General features: G+C 40.1%; 1 protein-coding gene across 1 annotated transcript in view; it reads right to left on the bottom strand.

The window, feature by feature from the left end:
- Nucleotides 1-4,214: 4,214 nt before the first annotated feature.
- The window catches only part of ankrd55 (ankyrin repeat domain 55), a 34,146-nt gene continuing 15,983 nt past the window's right edge, over nucleotides 4,215-22,377 (bottom strand). Inside the window, exons 6-11 of the mRNA XM_007892238.2 lie at nucleotides 15,102-15,230; nucleotides 13,255-13,439; nucleotides 11,194-11,361; nucleotides 8,107-8,765; nucleotides 5,318-5,419; nucleotides 4,215-4,742 (exon numbers count right to left, since the gene is read on the bottom strand). Coding sequence (XP_007890429.1) covers nucleotides 4,474-4,742; nucleotides 5,318-5,419; nucleotides 8,107-8,765; nucleotides 11,194-11,361; nucleotides 13,255-13,439; nucleotides 15,102-15,230 — 1,512 coding nt within the window. The 3' untranslated portion in view covers nucleotides 4,215-4,473. The remainder of the gene's footprint in view (nucleotides 4,743-5,317; nucleotides 5,420-8,106; nucleotides 8,766-11,193; nucleotides 11,362-13,254; nucleotides 13,440-15,101; nucleotides 15,231-22,377) is intronic.

The following is a 22,377-nucleotide window of genomic DNA, read 5'->3' as shown; positions in this document are numbered from 1 at the left end:
GGAGGCGAGGGAAGTAGGCGAGTTGAAGGGGCTGGCTGAAGGGACTCTGGAATGGAGTTCCAGAGGATGGGAGCAGATAAGCTGAAAGTCCGACCACCGATTGTGGGGGAGATGACGTAAAGCAGGTCGGTGCCTGGTGAGCAGAGGAAGCCACCAGGTTTTTGGTTACCTCTCCATATACCAATCAACTTCATTATATAAACATGCTGAGTTTGTGTTTGAGCATTATTTCACTGTGCTCTACCATATTGTTTGTTCTGCTTCAATTATTCTGGGTGCTGTTGTGATAATTTGATCTTGTTGGTTCATTAAAAAAAAGACAAGTAAGAACAATCTCTTAATCTTTTGTGCAACGATCAATATACATTTGAATAATAGTTTCATACACCAACTCTGTTGTTCAAGTTTTCCAACAGTTACCACAAACTTTTCCACAAACTATTACATCCACAGGAAAGTGGTTCATGCAATTTACACTGAGTCCTGAAAAGAGAGAAGATAAAAGGTTTGTTTCTCAAAACAAAGGCTAAAATGAAATGAACAGAATGCAGAGTCTCATTGCAATGAACATTTTATCTCAAAGCCAAATTGCCAAATAACAGCGATTTTCTATTCTAAACACTTCACAAAAAATTCAATGATGACAACAAACCCATTTAATCACAGAAAGCACATAAGGAACAAGGTAGATATAACTCCAGGATGAAAACATAAACACAGTAAAGATGATAATGAATGACTGAACATCACAGAAAGATTAGCTTTTTTGGGAGAAAAACGAAACTGTTGTGAGATTCGTTCACTCTGTTTGTAAAAGTCACTCTTTGATACATTTTATATTGTCCGCTGAAGAATTATTTCTACAACAGCACAACAAATGTTTTTTTTACCAAAATGAGAATCATTAAGTGAAAAGTAACATATATCAATGCAATGTGTGCCTGTACAGCTTTGGATGTTTGTATCTTAATCTAGCCCATTTTAAATAGGGATCAATTGATTTTAGCTTGTCAATAATGACATTATCAATTGGAATATAGTTTCTAATATTATGAAGGGGCTGCTTCATAAAGGCACGTCATACTGGAAAAAGAGCCTGGGAATGTAAAGTCATCTGTTCCAGGAACCCATGCACTTCTCACTGACTGATACTTTGTCTCCTACCAGAGCATCTCCTTGAAGTAGTGTTCGTGAAAAATATTGGTTTCCCTACAGGATATGCACTTTATAGCACCGACTCTGTATTTTTTACCATTCAAGCACAATGCAAACATAGCACGAAAAGGAGAGAAAGGGGTCAAATCACTGAACAAATAGTAGAGCATAACATTCTACTGTGAAGTGGTAAAATGTGGGTTCCTGCTTATGACACTATGACAGTTTTTAACCTTATCCAGCATTGTCTGAAGAGTAACTAATCCAAAAGAAAAAAGAGATTCTGATAATAATTCTGGTATATAAGTAATGAAGAGTGATTCAGACACCTGAACAGATTCTGATTCGAAAAAAAACACAAGGGGACAATATAATTCGGATTTTTAAAATATGATTAGGATAGTTAACTTGGACCACAAGTAAAGAACTAGAGGACATAGATTTACCATTAATAATCCTCAAATGAAGGTAGAGATTCAAGAATCTTTTCTCCTTACATACTGAAGTGGATAATGTGGAACAGACGCTCAATAAAGTCAGATAAGATTGTGACAATCAATTCTGACCATAAAGAAAAATATCTGGTTGGAAATGTGATTGAAATGTATAACTGTAGCTGCACATTGAGATGAAAATATTCAACAGGGCGCAATGGTTACCTGTGGAGAAGAGCAAAATGGGAATGATTATTGTAGATACAGTAACATGATGGCTGAATGTTTTTAATTAGGGAATACTCTTGCAGAGGTTTTCCTCAGAGAATATAGGTGGTGTGTGTGTAAACTCTGGAGGTAGTGTACTTAATGGACCAAATGGCCTTTTCCTATGTTTTTTCTAAGAACAACGATGACTTGCATTTATATATCCGCTAATGCTAGTTCACAGTGAAACACACAGTATGTGCAAGCCTGGAAGTGAAAATGCAAGGATTATAAGTGGGTCATGTACCCATGTGCTGCTAGTGGAGGAGTTGTGAGTAGCTTAAATAATCTTAGATAGGGAAATTGACAAAACAATAATATAAAATACATCAATTTTAAATCAATGTGTCCTTGCATTTATAAATTATTGATAATCACCTGACAGTGCTCAAAGAACAATAGACAAGCTGAGTGAATTTTCCACAATGAATAAGTACTTGCCTGTTTAAAAAATAAAAGTTGCTGCCCCTAAACTTTGGAACACTTTCCCTCAATCCCTCTGCCTTGCCCCCTCTCTCCCCTTTTCAAGTCCCGCCTGAAAACCTTCCTCTTCGACCGTGCTTGTGGTCACCTCCAGCCACCCCCACCCCCACCACTGGCTGAGAGTCAGTCTCTGCCACTGTTAAGCGCTCTGAGACGCTACCCTGCATGGAACGTGCTATATAAGTGCAAGTTGTTGTTGTTGTTGAAGTAATTGATGCTTCAAAAAGTCACAGTGGCCTCTCAAATGTCGTTCAATGTATTTGAAATTAGTTATAGGTTTTGAAAGGGAACAATAGTAGACGTAACAGTATGTAATGCAGAAGTCTCAGAAAGGAACCGTAGAGGTATATAAGATTGAGAAAGTAAACAAAGACCAATACTCTTGGATACCCTAGTGTACCCTAGAGGGCACAAGTTCATGATTGTGAAGGACAGTTTCAAGACAGACACCAGAAAGTATTTGTTTAGATAATGGCAAGAATGATTTACTAGGAAGGGTGGATAATAATAATAATAATCCTTTGGGAGGACGTCCCAAAGCGCTTCACAGAATATACTGTAAAGTGAATTGACTGCATATTTGTGGGCGAACGCGGCAGCCAACTGCGCACAGCGAAGTCCCACAAACAGTCATGGATTGAAAATGACCAATTTATTATTGTTTTTGTTTTTTTGGAGGGATTATTATGAATGGATGAAACCAAGATGCTTCATAATAATAATCCTTGCATTTAATATAGCACCTTATCACCTTGATGAGATGTCTCAAAGCCCAGGATATACTGTAAAAGTGGATTGACTGTATTTTGTGGGCGAATTGTTGTATCTTTCAGATTCAATCTTTCGGTTGAATCTCATGCTTGACTAATTTAAAAAAAGCTTGATGCTGAAATGGAAGGACAGTTCGAAGGATGAGTTCAAATAGGTTGAAGAGATTTTTTCATCCATACTTCCCTTGTGATTGTTTGTATGCTGGGGCTGAAAATAATAGAATTATAGAATCTTACAGCACAAAAGGAGGCCAATCGGCCCATCGTGCCTGTGCTGTCTCTTTGGAGGAGCTACCCAATCAGTCCCTTTTGAAAGTTGTTATTGAATCTGTTTCCACCACCCTTTCAGGCAGTGCATTCCAGACCGTAACAACAACAAGAACAACAAGATTACATTTGTATAGTGCCTTTCACGTCGGTAGGATGTCCCAAGGCGCTGAAACATCTATTACTTCTGTGTAAAAAAAATTATCATCTTCCCTCTGGTTCTTTTGCCAATTATCTCGAATCTATGTCCCCTGGTTACCGACCCACCTGCCAGTGGAAACAGTTTCTTTCTATTTACTTTGTCAAAACCACTCATAATGTTGAATACCTCTATTAAATCTCCCCTTAACCTTGGTCCAGGAATAGGATTATTTTTTTTTCTAGTTCCAGATGTAGATAATCTAAGATTTCACCTAAGCTACTGAAATATTGTAACAAATTTGTTAATTCTCCAGATGCTAGTAAATACGTTGACTTTGATGGTGAGCGGGTAATATTCTGATCTTTGGCAGTGTATGTTTAGAATGCACATTGCCAATAGTTGAAAAATTAACCAACAAATCCTACTTACACTTAATTTATATTCTTATATCGTTACGGAGTCTGAATGGTGCTGAAACATTTGTGTGTTGTTTTGTTTCAGCTGAATCTAATGTTTTGTGAAGTCCCCACACAACAAATACTAGGATAATAATATGAATATTTTTGAAGTGCTATCAATTGCAACTCCAGATGATTGACATCCACATTCAGAAACACCACTACTTAAAAAAAAATATTCTGGTAAGGTAAATAGTTTTAAACACACACTAAACTACTAAATTAAAAGAAGACAGATCACATTTTCCATGCAGGTGAGGGTTTTACTGGAGTGTCTTGATGGTTAACAGCTAAAATACAATAGACCCACAAATATAAAAAAAAGCATTAAAAAAAGTGCCCTTGTTTGCTAATCAAAGGCAACAGATCATCATGAAATATATCTACCTGAAGGCTTATTCAGTTTCACAATTCCTTAAATCTTTGTTTAAAAAATGAGGAATACAGATGTGTTTTAAGTTTTAAATCAACATTTACATCTTATACTGAGGTTTGTGCTATGACTCAATAAAGAACTTGGACAGGTCCTCTGGTGGAGTGCTCTTCTTCTGAGTCGGAATAGCAGGAAGCACGCGGTTGATTCTCAGCGAATCGTCTGACATAACTGGCAGAAATGAATAAAGTGAGTTGCTTTGGACAATGCCTTCTCTCTGGGATCTGGTCCCCAGTGCTGGTGGGAGGTTCACTGCAGTAGTCCTTATAGACATCAGAGGCTGAGATTTTGTTTTGATCATATTCTGAGACATGTGATCACGTGGCAGATTGCCTGAAGACAATGAAAAATATGTTTAATTTTAAATATCAAAGTTATATCTTTTAGCGACAGCATTGTTAAATAAGCCCCTCACTTCTTAAACTTTTAAAAATAATTTTAGAAAAGTGATGATTAGATCACTACTCTTCCAAAAATGTTCATTGCCTTAGGCGTAAGACCATTGTTTTAACATTTAAGATTGTGCAGAATTTTGGAATATATGTTTTGTATATTCTTACATTTAGTCATAATTTGGAAGCCAATGATCTGCATTTCCTACGACAACGGCCTTAGGGCTAAGACATTTGTCCTGGTGAAAAAGAAAATAGGTTCAAATCTGATTATGATGATAAAGTAGGTTCTGATGAAAGGTCATCGACCTGAAACGTTAACTCATTTGCCTCTCTCCATAGATGCTGCCTGACCTGCTGCTTGTTCCCAGCGACTTCTGTTTTTATTTAAATTCCTATTATTCTTTATATAATATAATCTGATGTCACCCGTGGTTAACTGAGAAAGCAGCAATACAAAACCTATAAGATGTGATGCTAAGATCATGCCCAATAACTCTGCAAATATTTACCTACATTTGTGAGCACAGGAGTTGATTATTGGAGCTAGATTGGCCCGTGTTAGAACTGCATCTTTTATTTTCATTTTATCCATGGAGACTTGCTGCATAATTTCTGCTAAAAAGAACAAAAATACAGTATGAATATATCAGAAATTGTAAAATGCAATGACTGAACGCAGCAGCCAATTTTTGCACAGCAATGTTGTACAAACAGCCATCAAGTTTAATATAGCGCTGTGTGATAAGGCACGATATTATCGTCCATGCGTTACCTCCCGACTCGACTTTTCAAATGCCCTCTTTGCCGGTCTCCCCAGCTCCACCATGCACAGGATCCAGCTGGTCCAAAACCCCGCTGCCCACATACTCACCCGCAATAAACTCCATACCCCCATCACACCAGTTCTAGCCAGGCTCCACCGGCTCTCTATCGAGAACGGATCAATTTCAAGATCCTCACACTTGTTTTCAAAGCGCTCTGGGACGCTACCCTGCGTGAGGGGCCGCTAAATAAAGTTGTTGTTGTCGATAATGTCCTTGACAATGAGCTCTGTTAAACTGAAGTGACTGTTGCTGTGTAAGCAACCCCAGCAACTAATTAGAGCTGGTAGCAACACACAAACAGTAATTAGATGAATGACTAAGTGATCTGCTGGATTTGGATGAGGGGGATCATTGGTTCCTTGGGAATGCTCCTTGCTCTTCAAAATAGTGCAATGGGACTATTTTGATCAAACACATGGGACTTTGTGGTCCTATGTCTAAACACATTTTGTGATCTTGTGAAGTGTTACCAATTGAGCCAGACTGGTATCTGCCCAGAATCCCTAATAGCTTGTTGAGCCATATTACTAAATAATACTGCATGCCCCAAATATCCTCTAGTCTGCAAGAGCTTTTTGTCTTGAAGAATTTAAGATCAATCAGAAATTGTTAAATAAATTATACAATAAAAATGGTGGGCTTGTGTAAAACCAACTTTCAGATTAATTTTCCATAATTCAGTGCAATCGTAAATTTCAAGGCAAAATAGTCTGACACTAGATAGAATTTTTAGCCTAAAATAATAATACTATTAACAATAATAATAATCCTTGTATTTGATATAACACTTTACTGTGTCAATGAGATGCCTCAAAGCGCTTCACAGGATATACTGTAAAGTTGTTTGAATTTGTATTTTGTGGACAAAACTCAGCAGCCACTTTGCGTACAACAATGTCCCACAAACAACCATTTTTAAATGACATGCAATATGACTGGATGTCAGCTACATCTGATGCAGGAGGAGAACAGAGACACCACAGAAAATCTGATACTCAGCAAGTTCTGCCAGTTATCACTTGGCTTTAGAAGTTGATGAATGGCTTGTAGTAATTGGACTTTACATTAATACAAAGCTGTTATATGATCAGCTGTGAATATTTTTAAAGGGTAAAATAATCCCTTAAGCCTGAAGCATTCTGTCCATAGTATTATATCTGTAGTTTTTAATTTGTCCCAGTTTCCAATGTGTACCGTGGTTTTATAAATAAATGTAAGCACAATCTTTAGTCTTGATATCTGCTGATTCAATGTGTAATATACACCTTTTCTAACATGTGCACACATGAAAAATTAGTTGCTAAATTACTATAAACTGAGCCTATTATTCACTCTGGGCTTTGGTCCAACATTTGAGGACAAACTACAAGTAAACAGTTTTGGATTGTAGTGAAGAAATGGAAAGAATAATTTGATTCCTTGGAACTGCTGTACACAAGTTGAAAATATGAACATTTTAATGACGCACTCACCTCAACATTACCAGGATAACAAAAATAACTTGTATTAATAAAATGCCCTTCACATGGGGTTGTGTCTTGGAATGCTTAACAGTAGCAGAGCTTGACCCAAGCCAGGGAGAGGGAGGAGGTGAAGGATAAGACATACATAACACACTGAGCAGTCTACATAATGTGATCATTGAGAATGATTGAGAATGCATGATCATATGATATAATTTGACATTGAGCTAATAAATGGTATTACATAGGAGCTGTTAGGTACAAGAATGGTCAATAGGCCCAAACCTGACCTAACCACTTTCTCACTATCCCTTTCAATCATTTTTCCTCCCCAGAAATGCATTATCTCTTCAACCCATTTATAGATCCTGAACAGAGAAGTAAGGCAAACTAACAAGTATTCATTGATAAAGCTACTATATATTTTAATTATTTGTTCAACCAAAGGCCCATGTTTATTCCTGTCATTTTGAAGAATTATAGCCAATTAAATGCCAATTGCTCATCACAAGCACAGTGACATTGTCTAATAAATAAACTAATAAAACAGATTTTTTTGAACAATGATATCCTCAAGGTTTAGCATTTCACACAATGGGTTCCAATATTTCAAACAGGTATTTTTCAGAAGCGTGTCATTTAAATTTAGCAACCAGCTAAGCATGCAGAACTGAAATAATGCCATTTGAATGAATTTCACAGATTCTACCAATGAAGTGCTGTCCTTGAGCTATACAAGCATCAGATATTAAAATATTGTGTCTAATCTCACTGGTTCAGCTGGCAACCTAACACCAGGAAATAGCTTTGAGTGTAGGATCAATCACATTTATTAAAAACAGACCAGTTTTTAATCACAGTAACAACATGAAATAGGGTACCGCTGACATTTATTGTTGTCCTTGTGCAAAGAATGCATAGCCTTTTTGATCAATGTTCATGCAAAAATCAGTTTCTTTAATCTCTTTGTAACTCATTCTTATCTATTAATGCCAGAATATTTCATGAGACTTACCTTGGCGGAGGTAGGGAAAAGGAGGAGGATGTGAGAGCTCCATATTTTTGGCTCTTTGCTGCAAAAAAACCTCCAAGAGTTTTGCTGAAGGAGGTGCTGTCCAGGCTTTGGGGGGCAATATATGATTGTTGTTGATTGTCCACTGACCAGCCAATAGTTGCTGAGAGCTGGTCCTGTTATCAAACAAGTCATGTTCACTGCGGCTCTTCTGAGATCTGTGGGCAAAATGGTATGTATTCGGGCTGCAGCCTGTGCTCTGAGCTATGCTGGGAGAATCTGAAAACACACAATTGTTAAGAGTCAGAGGTGGAAGACTTTGTGTCCGAATTGGAGGAAGACTTTTGCGTTCCTTCTGTTTTTTGTCTGATGACTGGTATTTCTGAATGACTGGGTCTGTAGTTGTTTTTTGGAATCCACTTTCCTCTCTCCTTTCATGTGGAGCTGTATTACTGTTGGGATCCATGATGCAGTCAAAGGTGGTTATAATATCATCGACTTCGGATGTTTCCTCTCTTAGATATCTGTCCCGAGCTTTATCTTTCCGGCTGCTCTTTTGATCGTCTTTTTTCTTCTTGCAGGAGAATATCTGGTTCAGTACACCAAAGCGACTCTCCTTTTTCTTGTTAATCTGGGAAGGCTGCTGTCTGTCAGGCTCAGATCTGTGTTCAATAAAAAACAGAGCCACTAAACCTTGCCAGAGTTCACAGACATATTTTGCTACTCTAAAATTGAAACCATAAACTCACAATTGCAATATTCACAGTGAGTTATAAAGTTTAAATACCATAAAGCTTTTTAAAAAATATTTTCCAGTTCCTGGAATGTCTTGTTATTTCTAACCGTCAATCATGCATTAATTAAACCATTATTTTATTTTTATTGCTTATATGTGCTCCCAAATAACATTTCAGAGAATTATCTCCTTTTACATTCAATTTCTACTGACACCCTCCTTCAGATGTGAAGTAGGATACGGTTTGTACTAGAAATTGACAAGAAACTGAACTACATCAGGCAATGACTCATTCCAGAATCGCAGAATAATAGAATTATACAGCACAGAAGGAGGCCATTCGGCCTATCGTGTCTGTGGCCGCTCTTTGAAAAGAGCTACTGGCAGGCCTCACCCACTGAGGACAACTAAGATAGAATGTCACTAAACATTTAGATTCAAACCAAGACCTCGGACCGGAGTCCAATGTTTAACTACAGCTGCCAAATTATATATTTTGATAGCAAATACAACTCAGGCACGGCCTGAGTTTGCGTCAAATAACATTGTGTTTATTTATGAATGCACAAGATACTTTCTTGTAACAGGCACTTCACTATTTATTTTGAACATTTCAAGTTGAAAAGTAACCGCAGGCAAATTCCCTCATGAGGCCCAGCTGAAGATGTAAATATTTGTTTGACGCGGATATGCGGCCTGTCTTAATAATAATAATATTAATGCTTACATTTGGTATAGCTCTTTCAAACAGGGAGGACATCCCAAAGAATTCACAGATGTAGCGTAAAGTGGTGTGACTGTGTGTTATGCGGGTTAACATGGCAGCCAATTTGCACACAACAATGTCTGACAAACAACCATGAAGTGAAAGACCAGCACTTTGGGATATCCTCCAGACATGAAAGGCATTATATAAATGTAAATTTGCATTAATTTGTATTGTAAATAAATGTAAAAAAATCTCTGAAAGATGTATTAACTAAAATTACAAAAAACAGTGCAGGCACGAGCTGGTATCAATTTACTTGCATATTTTGCACTAGTATTTATGGTATTTTATTGGTGAATATTTGCATGACTGGTGTATATTTGTATTTCACATTGTATAATATTGACTTGGTTTGCAGTTCCTATTCAAATATAAACCTAGGGTCAAATGAACAGTTCTTTCACTTCTCAGAACTTGGTTTGAATTATTTAAAACTGGTGGTAAAAGATTCATTTATTCTCCTCTACAGTTGTAAAAGCCCTAGATCAGTTATCAGTCTCAGTTGAGTTTGAGTCATTATGAGTTCAGGACCCTAAAGAGCCAATACTTCTTCTAGAATTGGCATAACATTTGAAGTCTCACTTCAAAGACAAGGTGAATGGTGAATGACTTATTATCCTCATTGGAGGTGGTGGGTGGGGGGACTCTGCGGCCATCTTGGTAGTCCGGTTTCTGAGCCAGGTGGGTGTGCAGTACTCCAGGGCACTGCTGATGATAGAGCAGTCAGACTTAGTTTAGCAGCAGAACTTGGTGGGGCAGACCAATCACTGGGAACAGGATTATTCCCACTCAGCTCCCTTTAACCCTGCAAGCCAAGCCCTAACGGATTGGATGATCCTAGCTGGACAAGTAGTGGGAAGCTTGGGATGTGTCCTGAATCTGCATTCCATTCCAGACACAGGGAAATGTACATGGCATATTTCAGGCTCTAAACATGTGGAGCTCTTAGTCTGGTTTTGGATATTCTTAAGCAGGGCAATGTGTTCTGTATGTGTCAGACCGCCCATAAAAATAACAAGAGTGGCTTATACGGTAGATAGGATCAGAGTAGAGTGAAATGTACTTTGTATTATGCCTGTGATATGTGTGATATCAGGAAACTTGACGCTGAAATAAGATATCAAAAGAGGATTTTTTTTTATAGCCCCGGCACTAATACAACTCACCTTGCCAAGGAAAAAAATAATCCTTACATTTCATATTGCTCCTTTCATGTCAAAGGGATGTCTCAAATTTACCGTAAAATGGAGTGACTGTGTACCTTGTGGGTGAATTGGGCAGCCAATCTGCACACAGCAGTGTCCGATAAACAGCTGGGAAGTGAGTGACCCATTTTATTGGGGGATTTGTTGGCTCAGACACCAGAAAAAACTCCCTTCTCTTTTCAAGTAGTACCATGGTGTCTTTAACATCCGCCTTAACAGGCAAATGAGACCTCGGTTTAATGTCTCATCGGATAATAAATAGAAAGACTATATATAACATTGGGCACAGGAATCATTAACAGTAACTCACACTACTTTAAGGTCATATTTATCAAAAGTTTCTTTCCTATAAATATTGACTAGCTTTATATACAACCTACCGGTTCTCCTGCGAGAACAGTTTGATACATGCTGTGTGGCTGCAGTACATTGCATATGTTAGTGGAGTGTTTTCATTGATGTCTCTTGGATTGCTTTCTACCCCCAGCTGTATCAAAGTTTGTACACAATCTGCCTTCCCTGCAGCTGCAGCCCAATGAAGTGGCGTCCTAGAGAGAAAGAACAATGTACATCAAGGACGCTGGCAAATCACTGCTGTGCATTTGAAAATATCCATGTGTTGTACACTGTGTTAAGCTAATCATGTTCAATTTATAGAAGAATATTCTAGGGGAAGTGCATCCTCCCTCCTACGTGTAGAAAAAACCATGTTATAACAACAACAACAAATTACATTTGTATAGAGCCTTTCACATCGGGAGGATGTCCCAAGGTGGGCGGCTGGGTCTAAAGCCTCAACTGGTATGTTGTAAATGACACGCAAAATAATGGCCGACTTCGTCAGATCACCACTGGTGTCACGTCCAACGTGTATATTGCTCCACGTGCAGGAGGTGTGCTAATGTCACTTTCTGCGTGAAGTGATGGCAGCAGTGCTTTCATCAAATGTGCATGCCCAGTAAACAGAAAGTGGATTAGCGATACTTCCTGTGCGTACAGGAATTACATGAGATGTCAACAAATGGCCACGTTTTGGCCCCAGAAGCCAGCAAGTCAGGGCCAGAATTTGAGCATCACTATACTTCCGAATCACACTGATTTACAGCAGACCGTGGTAGAGTAGAGCAATGGTCATGAGATTTCCGTATATATCTTATTCGAAAAGTTCTTAATCTGTTGCAAATGCTGAGGAGAGATTTGGAGTTTTGCAGAAATCTGACAGAGAGGAATGATGGCTGGAACACATTTGTTCAGCTGATGGATTGTATGTGACAGGTTTGACTCCCAAGACCAGCTTGTATGGAGTTCTTAAATTGCTTTGGAACCTGACGTATAAGCATCTAGCATTGGGAAGGATTCTGAATTGTATCCAGTAATACGAGAAATTTACTGGATGTTTCTCCCCCTCACCCCCCCATTTTTACATAAACAGAGTAGTTCTCTGCCAGCTGTCAGGCTTGACATGGTTCCAGATTTCCATTGCCCTTTGCGTGACAAAATGCTTCCTGATTTCACACCTAAATGACCTGGCTCTAATTTTAAGCTTATGCCCCACCAGAGGAAATAGTTTCTCTGTAGTTACCCTATTGAATCCCTTTATTTTTATACACTGAAAAGATCCAATTAACTTGAAAAACAATCAGAGAATTCAGTCACATAACAATAGAAATCCTTGCATTTGATGTGGCACAAGGAATATATAGTACTAGGTAGAGACCCAGTGCCTTTTTGAGTATTGCCTTGTGATCTTTGATGACCACCTGATCAGGCGGACAGGGCCTCGGTTGTAAGATGGCAGCACATTGTCATCTGACATTGCAGCACTTCCTTAGCATTGCACTGGAATCCCAGCCTAGAATAAATGGTTAGTATTTTAATATTCAGTTTTTTTTTACAGACTTTGCTGATTTGGCATTTGCAACTTGACAGTCTGATATTCATAGGTCAGAATATTTGTTTTCGTCAGATGGGTGTCTGACACATGCAGATACCCATCACCATGCTCAAAAGTATCCAAACCAAACAGAGTTCCATGCATCCCACCTATGCATGGAAATTCCAAAAATATTTATTGGAAAGAAATGTGCACTTTCACCCTGGAGGGATGCATCTTGCTTACCTAATTCCGGAGAGTAAGAGGTGCAGGTTGGCAAGAGCCAAGGCTTGAGGAACCCAGCTATCTGATGGACATCTGCCTTCAGCATGTTCTGATCTTTACAGACAGCTTAGATCAGAATTAACATAGCAAACCTGGTTTGGGGACATTGCATTTTCGACCCCAATATTGCTATAATTGCAAAAGTCACATTATAGCTCAAATTGTGCATTTGAATAAGAAAGGATTATTGCATAACCAAAAGTATCATAACCAAAAGTTATGACAGATACCACATTGCTTCTGAGAGGATATAGTGAAATTTTTGCTCAATCTTGGGGTTTACCTATCATCCACATCTAGCGCTTGTAGGTTGCATTCTGGTATCCTCGCCAACTCACAGATGATATCACTGTATCCTGCGGCTGCTGCTATATGTACACAAGTCTTTCCATTCTCATCATCATAATTTATGACAGACGGGCCTAGTTGATGATCCAGAATAATAGACGTCATGACTCTGTTCCCACTCTGGTAAGAGGTGAAATACAAACATTGTAATTAGACTCGGAGGTGCTGAGCATTGGCCAGAAATTACATAGAATGATATGACATGGAAATAGGTCATTTGGCCCAACCAATCCGTGTTGATATAGATTAGTTATACGCTGTTTCTGTTTGAGCTGTGTGGAACAAATAAAACCATAAATAAATATTTTTGCAACAACAAAACACAACAAAAACTTTCATTTTTCAGCACCTTCAAGGAGGACTTCACCAAATGCTGCTCACAGCTCAATTGGGGATCTGGTAGAGGAAGCTAAGGAGGTGAGGGAGCTGAGAGAGTGGAGGAGAAAGTTGTCTAACAAATTACTTTCTCCTTGATATGACAGTCGTCCTGTTAAAGGGAAGAGAACCCATTTGCTTGACTCAGATTTCTTATTAAGCAATTCTGTCAAGAACTGCCATAAACTAGACCCCTCTATTTCTGTCACACTCTAATGCACTGACACTGTTCTTCCACCTCATGGTTAATGTTAGAAGACAAATCTGCAGAGCTTTCTCAATCTGCAGTAGACTGGGAGCAGATGAGTTCCTTTCAGTCCCTACTGGTAAATAATTCATTTGAAATGTGTTGAATTACATGTTACTCCATGTGTATTAGCTAATTATAGCAGTATTACCAGCAAGAAAACAAATCATGATCAAATCCTTTAAGGCATTTGAGACATTAGGAATGTAGAATGCAAACCACATTAATTCCTTGGAATACTGAAAACTCTGCTGTGCAATTTACTGATCCAATTGAACAACAGTACTAGGTCACTGCTGACTTTGCAAAATGAATATATTTTCTATATTACATTGCATTTTGTTAAAAGTAAATGGGAATGAAAGAATTGCTCTTTAAAAGTGCCAACACTGACACGATGTGCTGAATGCTCTTCTTCTGCACTGTACATTTCTATGTCTCCCACCCCACAACATTTCATTTTGCCTTCAGCTGTATTTTTTTCAATCGAGCAATAGGAATCAATGGCAAATAACAGTGATAATAAACAGCAGACTAAAGTCCAAGTATGTACAAGTCCTGCCAAGCATAGTGTTCTTTATTTACATTAAGATATTCTCTCCTAACTTGCAGGCAACATGTCTGCCGGAGAAAAGCGAACACTCTGTGACTGTGATCATTTCAGCGTCTTCAGACATTCAATACTCTTAGCTTAGATTACAAGTTAGACCCAACCCAATGTAAAAAAGGGCTGTAACAATTATAGGTGGGTGCGGAGATCTAAAGGAGATTAACTGCTATAATGGCTTTTAAGTAAATTTGGATCTATGACCATGTTCTGCAGAACAATTCTGTTATCTGTATCAGTAAAAAGGTACATCAGTCATCATCAGGACGAGCAGCGAGTAAAATAAAGCTAAGCCACTTAGTTTCCTTTTCACAGATGATGATCATTTTGCATGTCAATCTGGAGAAGAAACCTGGCTGAATTATCCTTGTCTGAGGGTGCTGATTTCAATTGTAGAACTCCCCCTATCTCCCTGACTGGGATTCAGATGTTTCTTTACGGTGTTACTCACCACCACATTACATGGGACATTCATTAATTAAGCTTCGGGGGAGCTAACATTCCATTTTAAGTCATTTCCAAGTGAATTTACTGAGAAACAAATGAACTTCACCTGCACTGCCCAGTGAAGTGCTGTTTTAAAGTCCTTGTCAACCAAAGTGGGGTCAGCTCCTTTCTGCAGTAAGGCCTGAACATGCTGTGGTCGATTGTGAAAAGCAGCCCAATGGAGTGGGGTCATACCCTGAACAAAAGATGGAAAGAACAAAACAAGATTACAAACTGGCATAATTTTTTAAATAAATTTATGGTTTAAATCTATATGTGCAGTATATATAAAGTAAATTCAGTAGTCGTAGAACCTTAGAAATAATAAATAAAGAAATAATTCTCGCATTTGATAAGGCACCTATCATGTTGTTGAAATGCCTGAAAGCACTTATAGAATATATTCTAAAGTGAATTCACTGTGCATTTTTGTGGGAGAAACATGGAAGCCAGTTGTGCACAGCAGTGTCCCACAAACAGTTGTGGATAAAGCTACAATTTTTTTTGAGGGTTTATTACCCCCAAAAGCAATCCATCTCTTGACTAACAATTGGGTTCCTACTTACTGCTAGGTAAACAGAGGCATCTGATATTTGGCCCATCATATCTGTGCCCTTGGTTTTGTATCACAGGCAAGAAACAATCAAGGGCTCCCAAAGGATCTCAAAGGTGAAATAGTTTATAAAGATTGGAACAAGCGAAAACAATTATTTTTATTAATACATCCCTGATTGCGCATGCACAGCAAACAGGAAATGGCCTTATGCCTGATGATCTGGAATTCAGCCATTTTTCTTTTAATATGGGAACAACTGACACGCAGGGAGTGAATCGGTAGTCACACCCATTATTGTGCCTCACTACAACTGAGTTGAGATGTTATGGATTCAAAACATCACATTATAACTGAGCTGCATTGTTTATTTAAACTATGCTGCACCATTCACACAGCATTAAATGTCCCAGTCTCCAATCTCTCACATGTAAGGGATGCACTGTGAGTGAACCTAGTGAGCACACACATAGAATAAAGTGCACATTTACATTTCCTGTACGGACAATAACTTATCTAAAGTCCTTTTCATTCCCCAGCAACACAACATGCTTTTTTACAGAGTTGCAAACATTCTTGTTGTTTGGGGGAAAATTATGCATTTTATATCGAGAACCCTCCCTACATTTGTGGAAAACTAAGACCGTTTTTTAGTGGCTTCACAGGATCACTGGAAGTCCAATAAACTGGTGCAAAAGGTTCACAAGGAATTTCAGGCATAAATTTAACATTTGTTTTCTGATTAACTCCCCAAATTGGTTACCAATCTTAAATTACATAAGTAATGCTTAGTTTGTAATTTAGGGCCTATAGTTCCCGTGATCAGGTTTGTAGTATGTCTAAGATCCCTGTATATTCAACATTTGGTAGAATGACACTCATATAGTTTTTACATTGCTTGTTTCTTGCCAGGTTTCTTGTGCTGAATGATATAAACATCCTGTTCTAATCCATTTGTTCCACTGACATGTACTCATAGCTGAAATGTATTTATACTCTATGGGACTTGTTGTTTTTCTGCAGGTCCTTGAGGAAACATCAGTTTTGTTTGCTCAGCTGTGGAAAAAAATTATAACATTTTGATAGCTGCAATGGAGTGTGTGTGACTTTCCTCTGCTCTTGCATCACACAGGACATGTGGTAAATTGATTTAAAAACCTCTCCATTGTTTGGGGAAGATAACGTCTCGGAACGTTTCACAATGACAGGCTCGGATGCCGATCCAGGGAGAAGGGAGGGGGGATGGAGGAGGGAGAAATGACCATAGACAGTAGGTTTTTAGGCAGCATTTAAAGACAGATAGTGGAGGGAGATGGAGGGGTAGAGGGAAGGAGTTCCAGAGATTAGGGGCTTAGTGGCTGGAAAGTCAGCCACCAAAGCGGTGTAGAGGGATGGGGAACAAGCAGCAAGACCAAGTTAACTATCGCAGGGGCAAGCAGAGGAGTGGGTATGAGGAAAGCAGAGCTAGGGAGGTGCTTTTGGGAAGCTTTCAAACTGCTTTGCCATTTTGTTAGTGGAGGGCAGATCAAGACAATCTATATGAACACTAGATCCTCTTCAGTTGAGGATTGTTTGAGGATCCAGCCCTCATCTGACATTTGCACATCAGCATTTTCTAGCAGGGAGGAGGTGAGGGTGTAACTAGAAAATGATCAGGAGCAGGAGACCCTGGTTGATTTTTTTCAACCACTATCCTAAGGAGAGCTGCAGCCAATTCTCCCTATAGCTGCCTGAATTAGCTGCCTGAATTATATCATGGAATGATAGAAGTTACAGCACAAAAGGAGGCCATTCAGCCATTGTGTCCGCGCTGAATTTCTGAAAGAACAACTTGCCTCCCTGCAAGGGACTGAATTGAGCTCAAATACATTTATGTTCATTTTAAGAATATAAATGCTGGAAGAAGCGCAAATTGGATTGTGGCAATATAATGACCTTTTAGTAATTACAATAATTACCCTGAGTTATCTTAGTGATATTTTGTTTCCCCCCTGATAAGATGCTTTAATGGTTACTAAACCGAATGCTGGTAAATTGGGCAGCTGAATGTAAATTAATAACACCTAATTATAATAAACTCTATTGGCAAAAAATGATCTTCTACAGGTTTCAATGTGTGAGGGATTAGATACGTAACCTGGATATTGTCTTCAGGAAAAAATTTAAGTTAGGCAATTTAACATGTTTATCTAAACATGGAAAATAAGCTGAATTGTGCTTGCATCAGAGTTATGCCTTTCCAGTTGGATCAGGCTCTCACCTCTGTGTCAGAAAGTTGTGGGTTCAAGGCTAACATATGGAGTTTGCACTCACAATCTAGGCTGACACTTCAGTTCAATGCTGCAGGTTTGTTACATTGTGGGAGTTGGATGAGATAATAAAATAAGATCCCGCTGTCTGCTCAGGTGATCATTAAAGATCCCATGGCACTATTCGAAAAGAGAAGTTCTGGCCAAATAAAATTAGTCATTCAATTCATGGTTCTTTATCAAATGCACCTCCTTGTCCCTCTACTCACAGACATCATAAACCTCTCCCTGTCCACTGGCAACGTTCCCACCCCTTTAAAAACGGCTGTCATCATCCTCCCTGGATCCATTCTTGCTCTCAAACTACTCCCCATCTTGAACCTCCCCTTCCTTTCCAAGGTCCTAGAATAGAATAGAATAGTTGCTTCCCAGCTTCGCTTCTCCCTCTCTCGCTACTCCCTTCACGAACCCCTCTAATCATGTTTCCGTGCTGCCCACAGCACAGAAACAGCCCTGGTCAAAGTGGCAAATGACATTCTGTCCATCAGAGCTCCCTCTGCCTCCTCATCCTCCTTCACCTCTTTGCTGCCTTCGATAACGTTGACCACTCTATCCTCATCCACCAACTCTCCTCTCACCTCGGCCTTCACGTCTCTGTCCTTGAATGGTTCAGAACATACTTCTCACATCGCCTCCATTTCAACTCCACAAACGGCTTCTCCTCTAGCCCCCGGACCGTCTCGTGCGGTGTTCCTCAGGGCTCTGTCCTTGGGCCCCTCCTCTTCAATATCTATATGCTCCCTCTTGGTGACATCATCCGCAGACATGGGGTCAACTCCACATGTATGTGGATGACACCTAACTGTACCTCCCTGCCTCCACCCTCAACTCCAGGGCCACTGCTGTACTGATAGAATGTCTGTCAGACATCAAGTCCTGGATGAGAGCTAACTTTTGAACTTCAGCAAGACCGAGGCTCTCCTGATTGGCTCCCGTCAACACATCCACACGTCAGGCACTGACAGCATCACCATCCATGGTTGCACACTCCACCTTACTAAGCAAGTCTGGAACCTTGGCGTCTTGTTTGAGCCTCAACTATCCTTTCTACCCCACATCCATGCCATGACACGTTCTGCCTGACCGCACCTCCGCAACATTGTCCGGCGCCGACACTATCTAACTCTACAGGCTGCTGAAATCCTCATAATATCCAGGCTTGACCATGCAAACTCATTGCTTGTCATGCTCCCCACTCCACCCTCCATAGGCTGCAGATCATTCAGAACTCTGCAGCCCGTGTCCTCTTGCCCCAGGCTCCATGATACTATCACACCCATCCTCGCCCGACTCCACTGGCTTCCCATCACACAGAGGATACAGTTCAAGATCCTGGTCCTCACCTTCAAAGCCCTCCATGGCCTTGTTACCCTACCTCTGCGACCTCCTAACCTTCTATCAACCTGCCTGCTCCCTCCGCTCAGTGGGCTCCATCCTGCTTCACGTCTCCTGCCTCGCCAGCCCCACCATTGGCGGTTGGGCTTTCAGGCACTCTGCCCCCACCCTCTGGAACTCCATCCCACAGTCCCTCCGCCTCGCCCCCTCCCTTGCCTCCTTAAAGACCCATCTCAAGACTCTCCTCATCGACCGTGCTTTCGATCTCCCTCCTTCCTCACCCTGCCCTCTACCCTCCCCAAACCTGACCCCCAGCTCGGGTCCGAAACACTGACTGTCCAGTGCCTTGGGATGTTCTTCCCAACGTGAAAGGCGGTATACAAATGTAATTTTGTTGTTGTTAAAGATTACTCTTATTTATCAGTAATTCTAATTAATAAGTGAATGGATTTAATAATTGCAGGTCATTTAAAATTCTATGCTTCGATCATGTGTACATTAATCCTCCCTAGAGCCAATTGCATACCATTCATTGAAGTTGCTGATTAATATTAAGAAAAGGATCTTAAAATCACACACACAGTATTCATTCCTTTTTTTAAAAAATGCTTCTCAACATTGAATGTCTTCCTGGCACTATTGACTGCTCTGTGTAGTAATTATAGTAGATTATAGGATAAAACAGATCATCTTTGAAATTTATTATCAAGGACATGTGCAAACAATACTATAAATAGCCTGTTCCCTCCGCTCAGCCGGCTCTGGCCTGCTCCACATCCCCCGACCAACCTGCTCCACCATTGGCGGGAGAGCCTTCAGCCACTCTGCCCCCAACCTCTGGAATTCCATCCCCCAATCACTCCGCATCGCCCCCTTAAAGTCCCGCCTCAAGACCCTCCTCTTCGACCATGCCATCAGCCACCACCCTTTCCCTCCCCTCCCCCCCTCCCCCCCCGACCCCAGCTCGGGTCTGAAATGCTGTACACTGTCCAGCGACTTGGGACGTCATCCCAATGTGAAAGGCACTATACAAGTGCAATCTTCTTGTTGTTGTTGTATAGCAGATCCGTCAATGTATTTCAGGATATTTTCTGTAAAGTTAATATTAGCTCTCCAAGATATTACTCCACGTGAAGAACAATATATAATAATATTAATCCTTGCTTTTTATATAGTGCCTTATCACATCTTCAAGATGTCTCAAAGCGCTTCACAGAATATACTGCAAAGAGAATTGACTGTATATTTTGTGGGCAAAACACGGAAGCCAATTGCGCACAGCAGTGTCCCACAAACTTGCCCAAGGTTTCGCCCTGCCGGGAATGGAACCCAGATCTCTCAATTGCCAGGCGAATGCTCTAACCACTGAGCTACAGGACTCCACAAAATGTAATAATTATAATAATCCTTGCATTTAATATAACGTTTTTCATGTCTTCTAGATCTCTCAAAGTGCTTCACAGAATATAATAATAATAATAATAATAATCCTTGCATTTGATATAGCGCTTTTCACGTCGGGAGGACGTCCCAAAGCGCTTCACAGAACACACTGTAAAGTGAATTGACTGTATATTTGTGGGCGAAACACAGCAACCAATTGCACACAGCAGTGTCCCACAAACAGTCGTGGATTGAAAATGACCAATTTATTATTGTTTTGTTTTGGAGGGATTATTATTAGGCGTGTGGAGTAAGGAAACTTGCCCAAGGTTTTCCCGTGCCTGGAATTGAACCGCGGTATCTCACTTGCAAGGCGAGCGCTCTAACCACTGAGCTACAGGACTCCAAGTTGGTGCTGCATTAACTTACAGCAAATGACAGCGTACAGCAGTTTTAGAATCTATACAATATTTATAAGGCGGAAGGATTAAGGAAGAGTGTTCCAGAGTTTTGGGGATTAGTAGCTGAAAGTGCGACCTCCGATGGTGGGGCTGGAGGGTGTAAGGGACGAGCAGGAGGCCGGTGCCAGTCGAGTGGAGGTGCCGGGTGGAGGATGAGGAGTGACGAGGTCGGAGAGGTAAGGAGGTGCCAGGGAGTGAATGGATTTGAACACGAAAACATCTCAAGTTTAGGCACAATGAAGGACATTATTAGAGAATGCTCACTTGTCTTAAAATATTTTCTGTAAGTTTCATCTGTGTCATTGTTAATGAGTTTACAAAGGTATACAAGTAGAAACCTTTAATTCCTCTGCTGTCATACACTTGGACTACAATATAAAGAGTGGCTGAAATAACCTGGCCCAACTAGTCAAAGTTGCCAAACATGCAGCAATTTAGCAGTTACTGTAAATAATAATAATAATCATAATAATAATCCTTACAATTGATATAGCGCTTTTCACGTCTTCTAGATGTCTCAAAGTGCTTCAGATTATACTGTAAAGTGAATTATACTGTAAAGACTGTATATTTGTGGGCAAAACGCGGCAGCCAATTGCTCACAGCAGTGTCCCACAAACAGTCGTGGATTGAGTGACTATATTATTATTGTATTTTTCTTCTTGAGGGATTATTATCAGGCATGTGGGGCAAGGAAATTTGCCCAAGGTTTCGTCCTGCTGGGATGCATCTCTTTAGATAGTGTTACACCAAGAGCTGAACTTGAAACACATGAATTTCTGAAAGAAACAGTACCGTGGGTTAATTTTTTGAGTTCAGTAATGTTAACATGTTTTCTATTTGCTTTAAAAAGTTGCGAAAGATTGTTGTTTAGTTTAGTAAAGATTGAGTAAATGAAATGTGATGTAAGACCAATGTTGTTGAGGGTTGAACATGTTCCTGACTGGCTTGGTGAGGTGGAGTGTGCATCTATGGTTGCTAATGCTGCCGGTGCCTGAGGTGCGGAGGCGCTGGCGCGAGCCAATCAGGAAGGCCTCAGCCTTGCTGACATTCAGCGCTAGAAAGTTTCCTCTAATCCATGACTTTATGTCTGACAGATGTCAGTTGTCCTGGAATTGAGGGTGGAGGCAGAGAGATAGAATTGTAAATATTGAAGAGGAGGGGACTGAGGATAGAGCCCTGAGGAACACTGCACAAGACTGTGCAAGGGCTGGAAGCGAAACTGTTGGCGGAGATAAATTGGAGAAATAAGACCTGAACCATTCAAAGACAGAACCTTGAAGGTTGAGGTGAGAGGAGAGG

The sequence above is a fragment of the Callorhinchus milii genome, unplaced genomic scaffold, assembly GCF_018977255.1.
Source record: "Callorhinchus milii isolate IMCB2004 unplaced genomic scaffold, IMCB_Cmil_1.0 Scaffold1, whole genome shotgun sequence".
Taxonomy (NCBI): Eukaryota; Metazoa; Chordata; class Chondrichthyes; order Chimaeriformes; family Callorhinchidae; genus Callorhinchus; species Callorhinchus milii.
The sequence above is the reverse complement of the archived record's forward strand: the minus strand, read 5'-3'. Positions and strand labels throughout refer to the sequence as shown.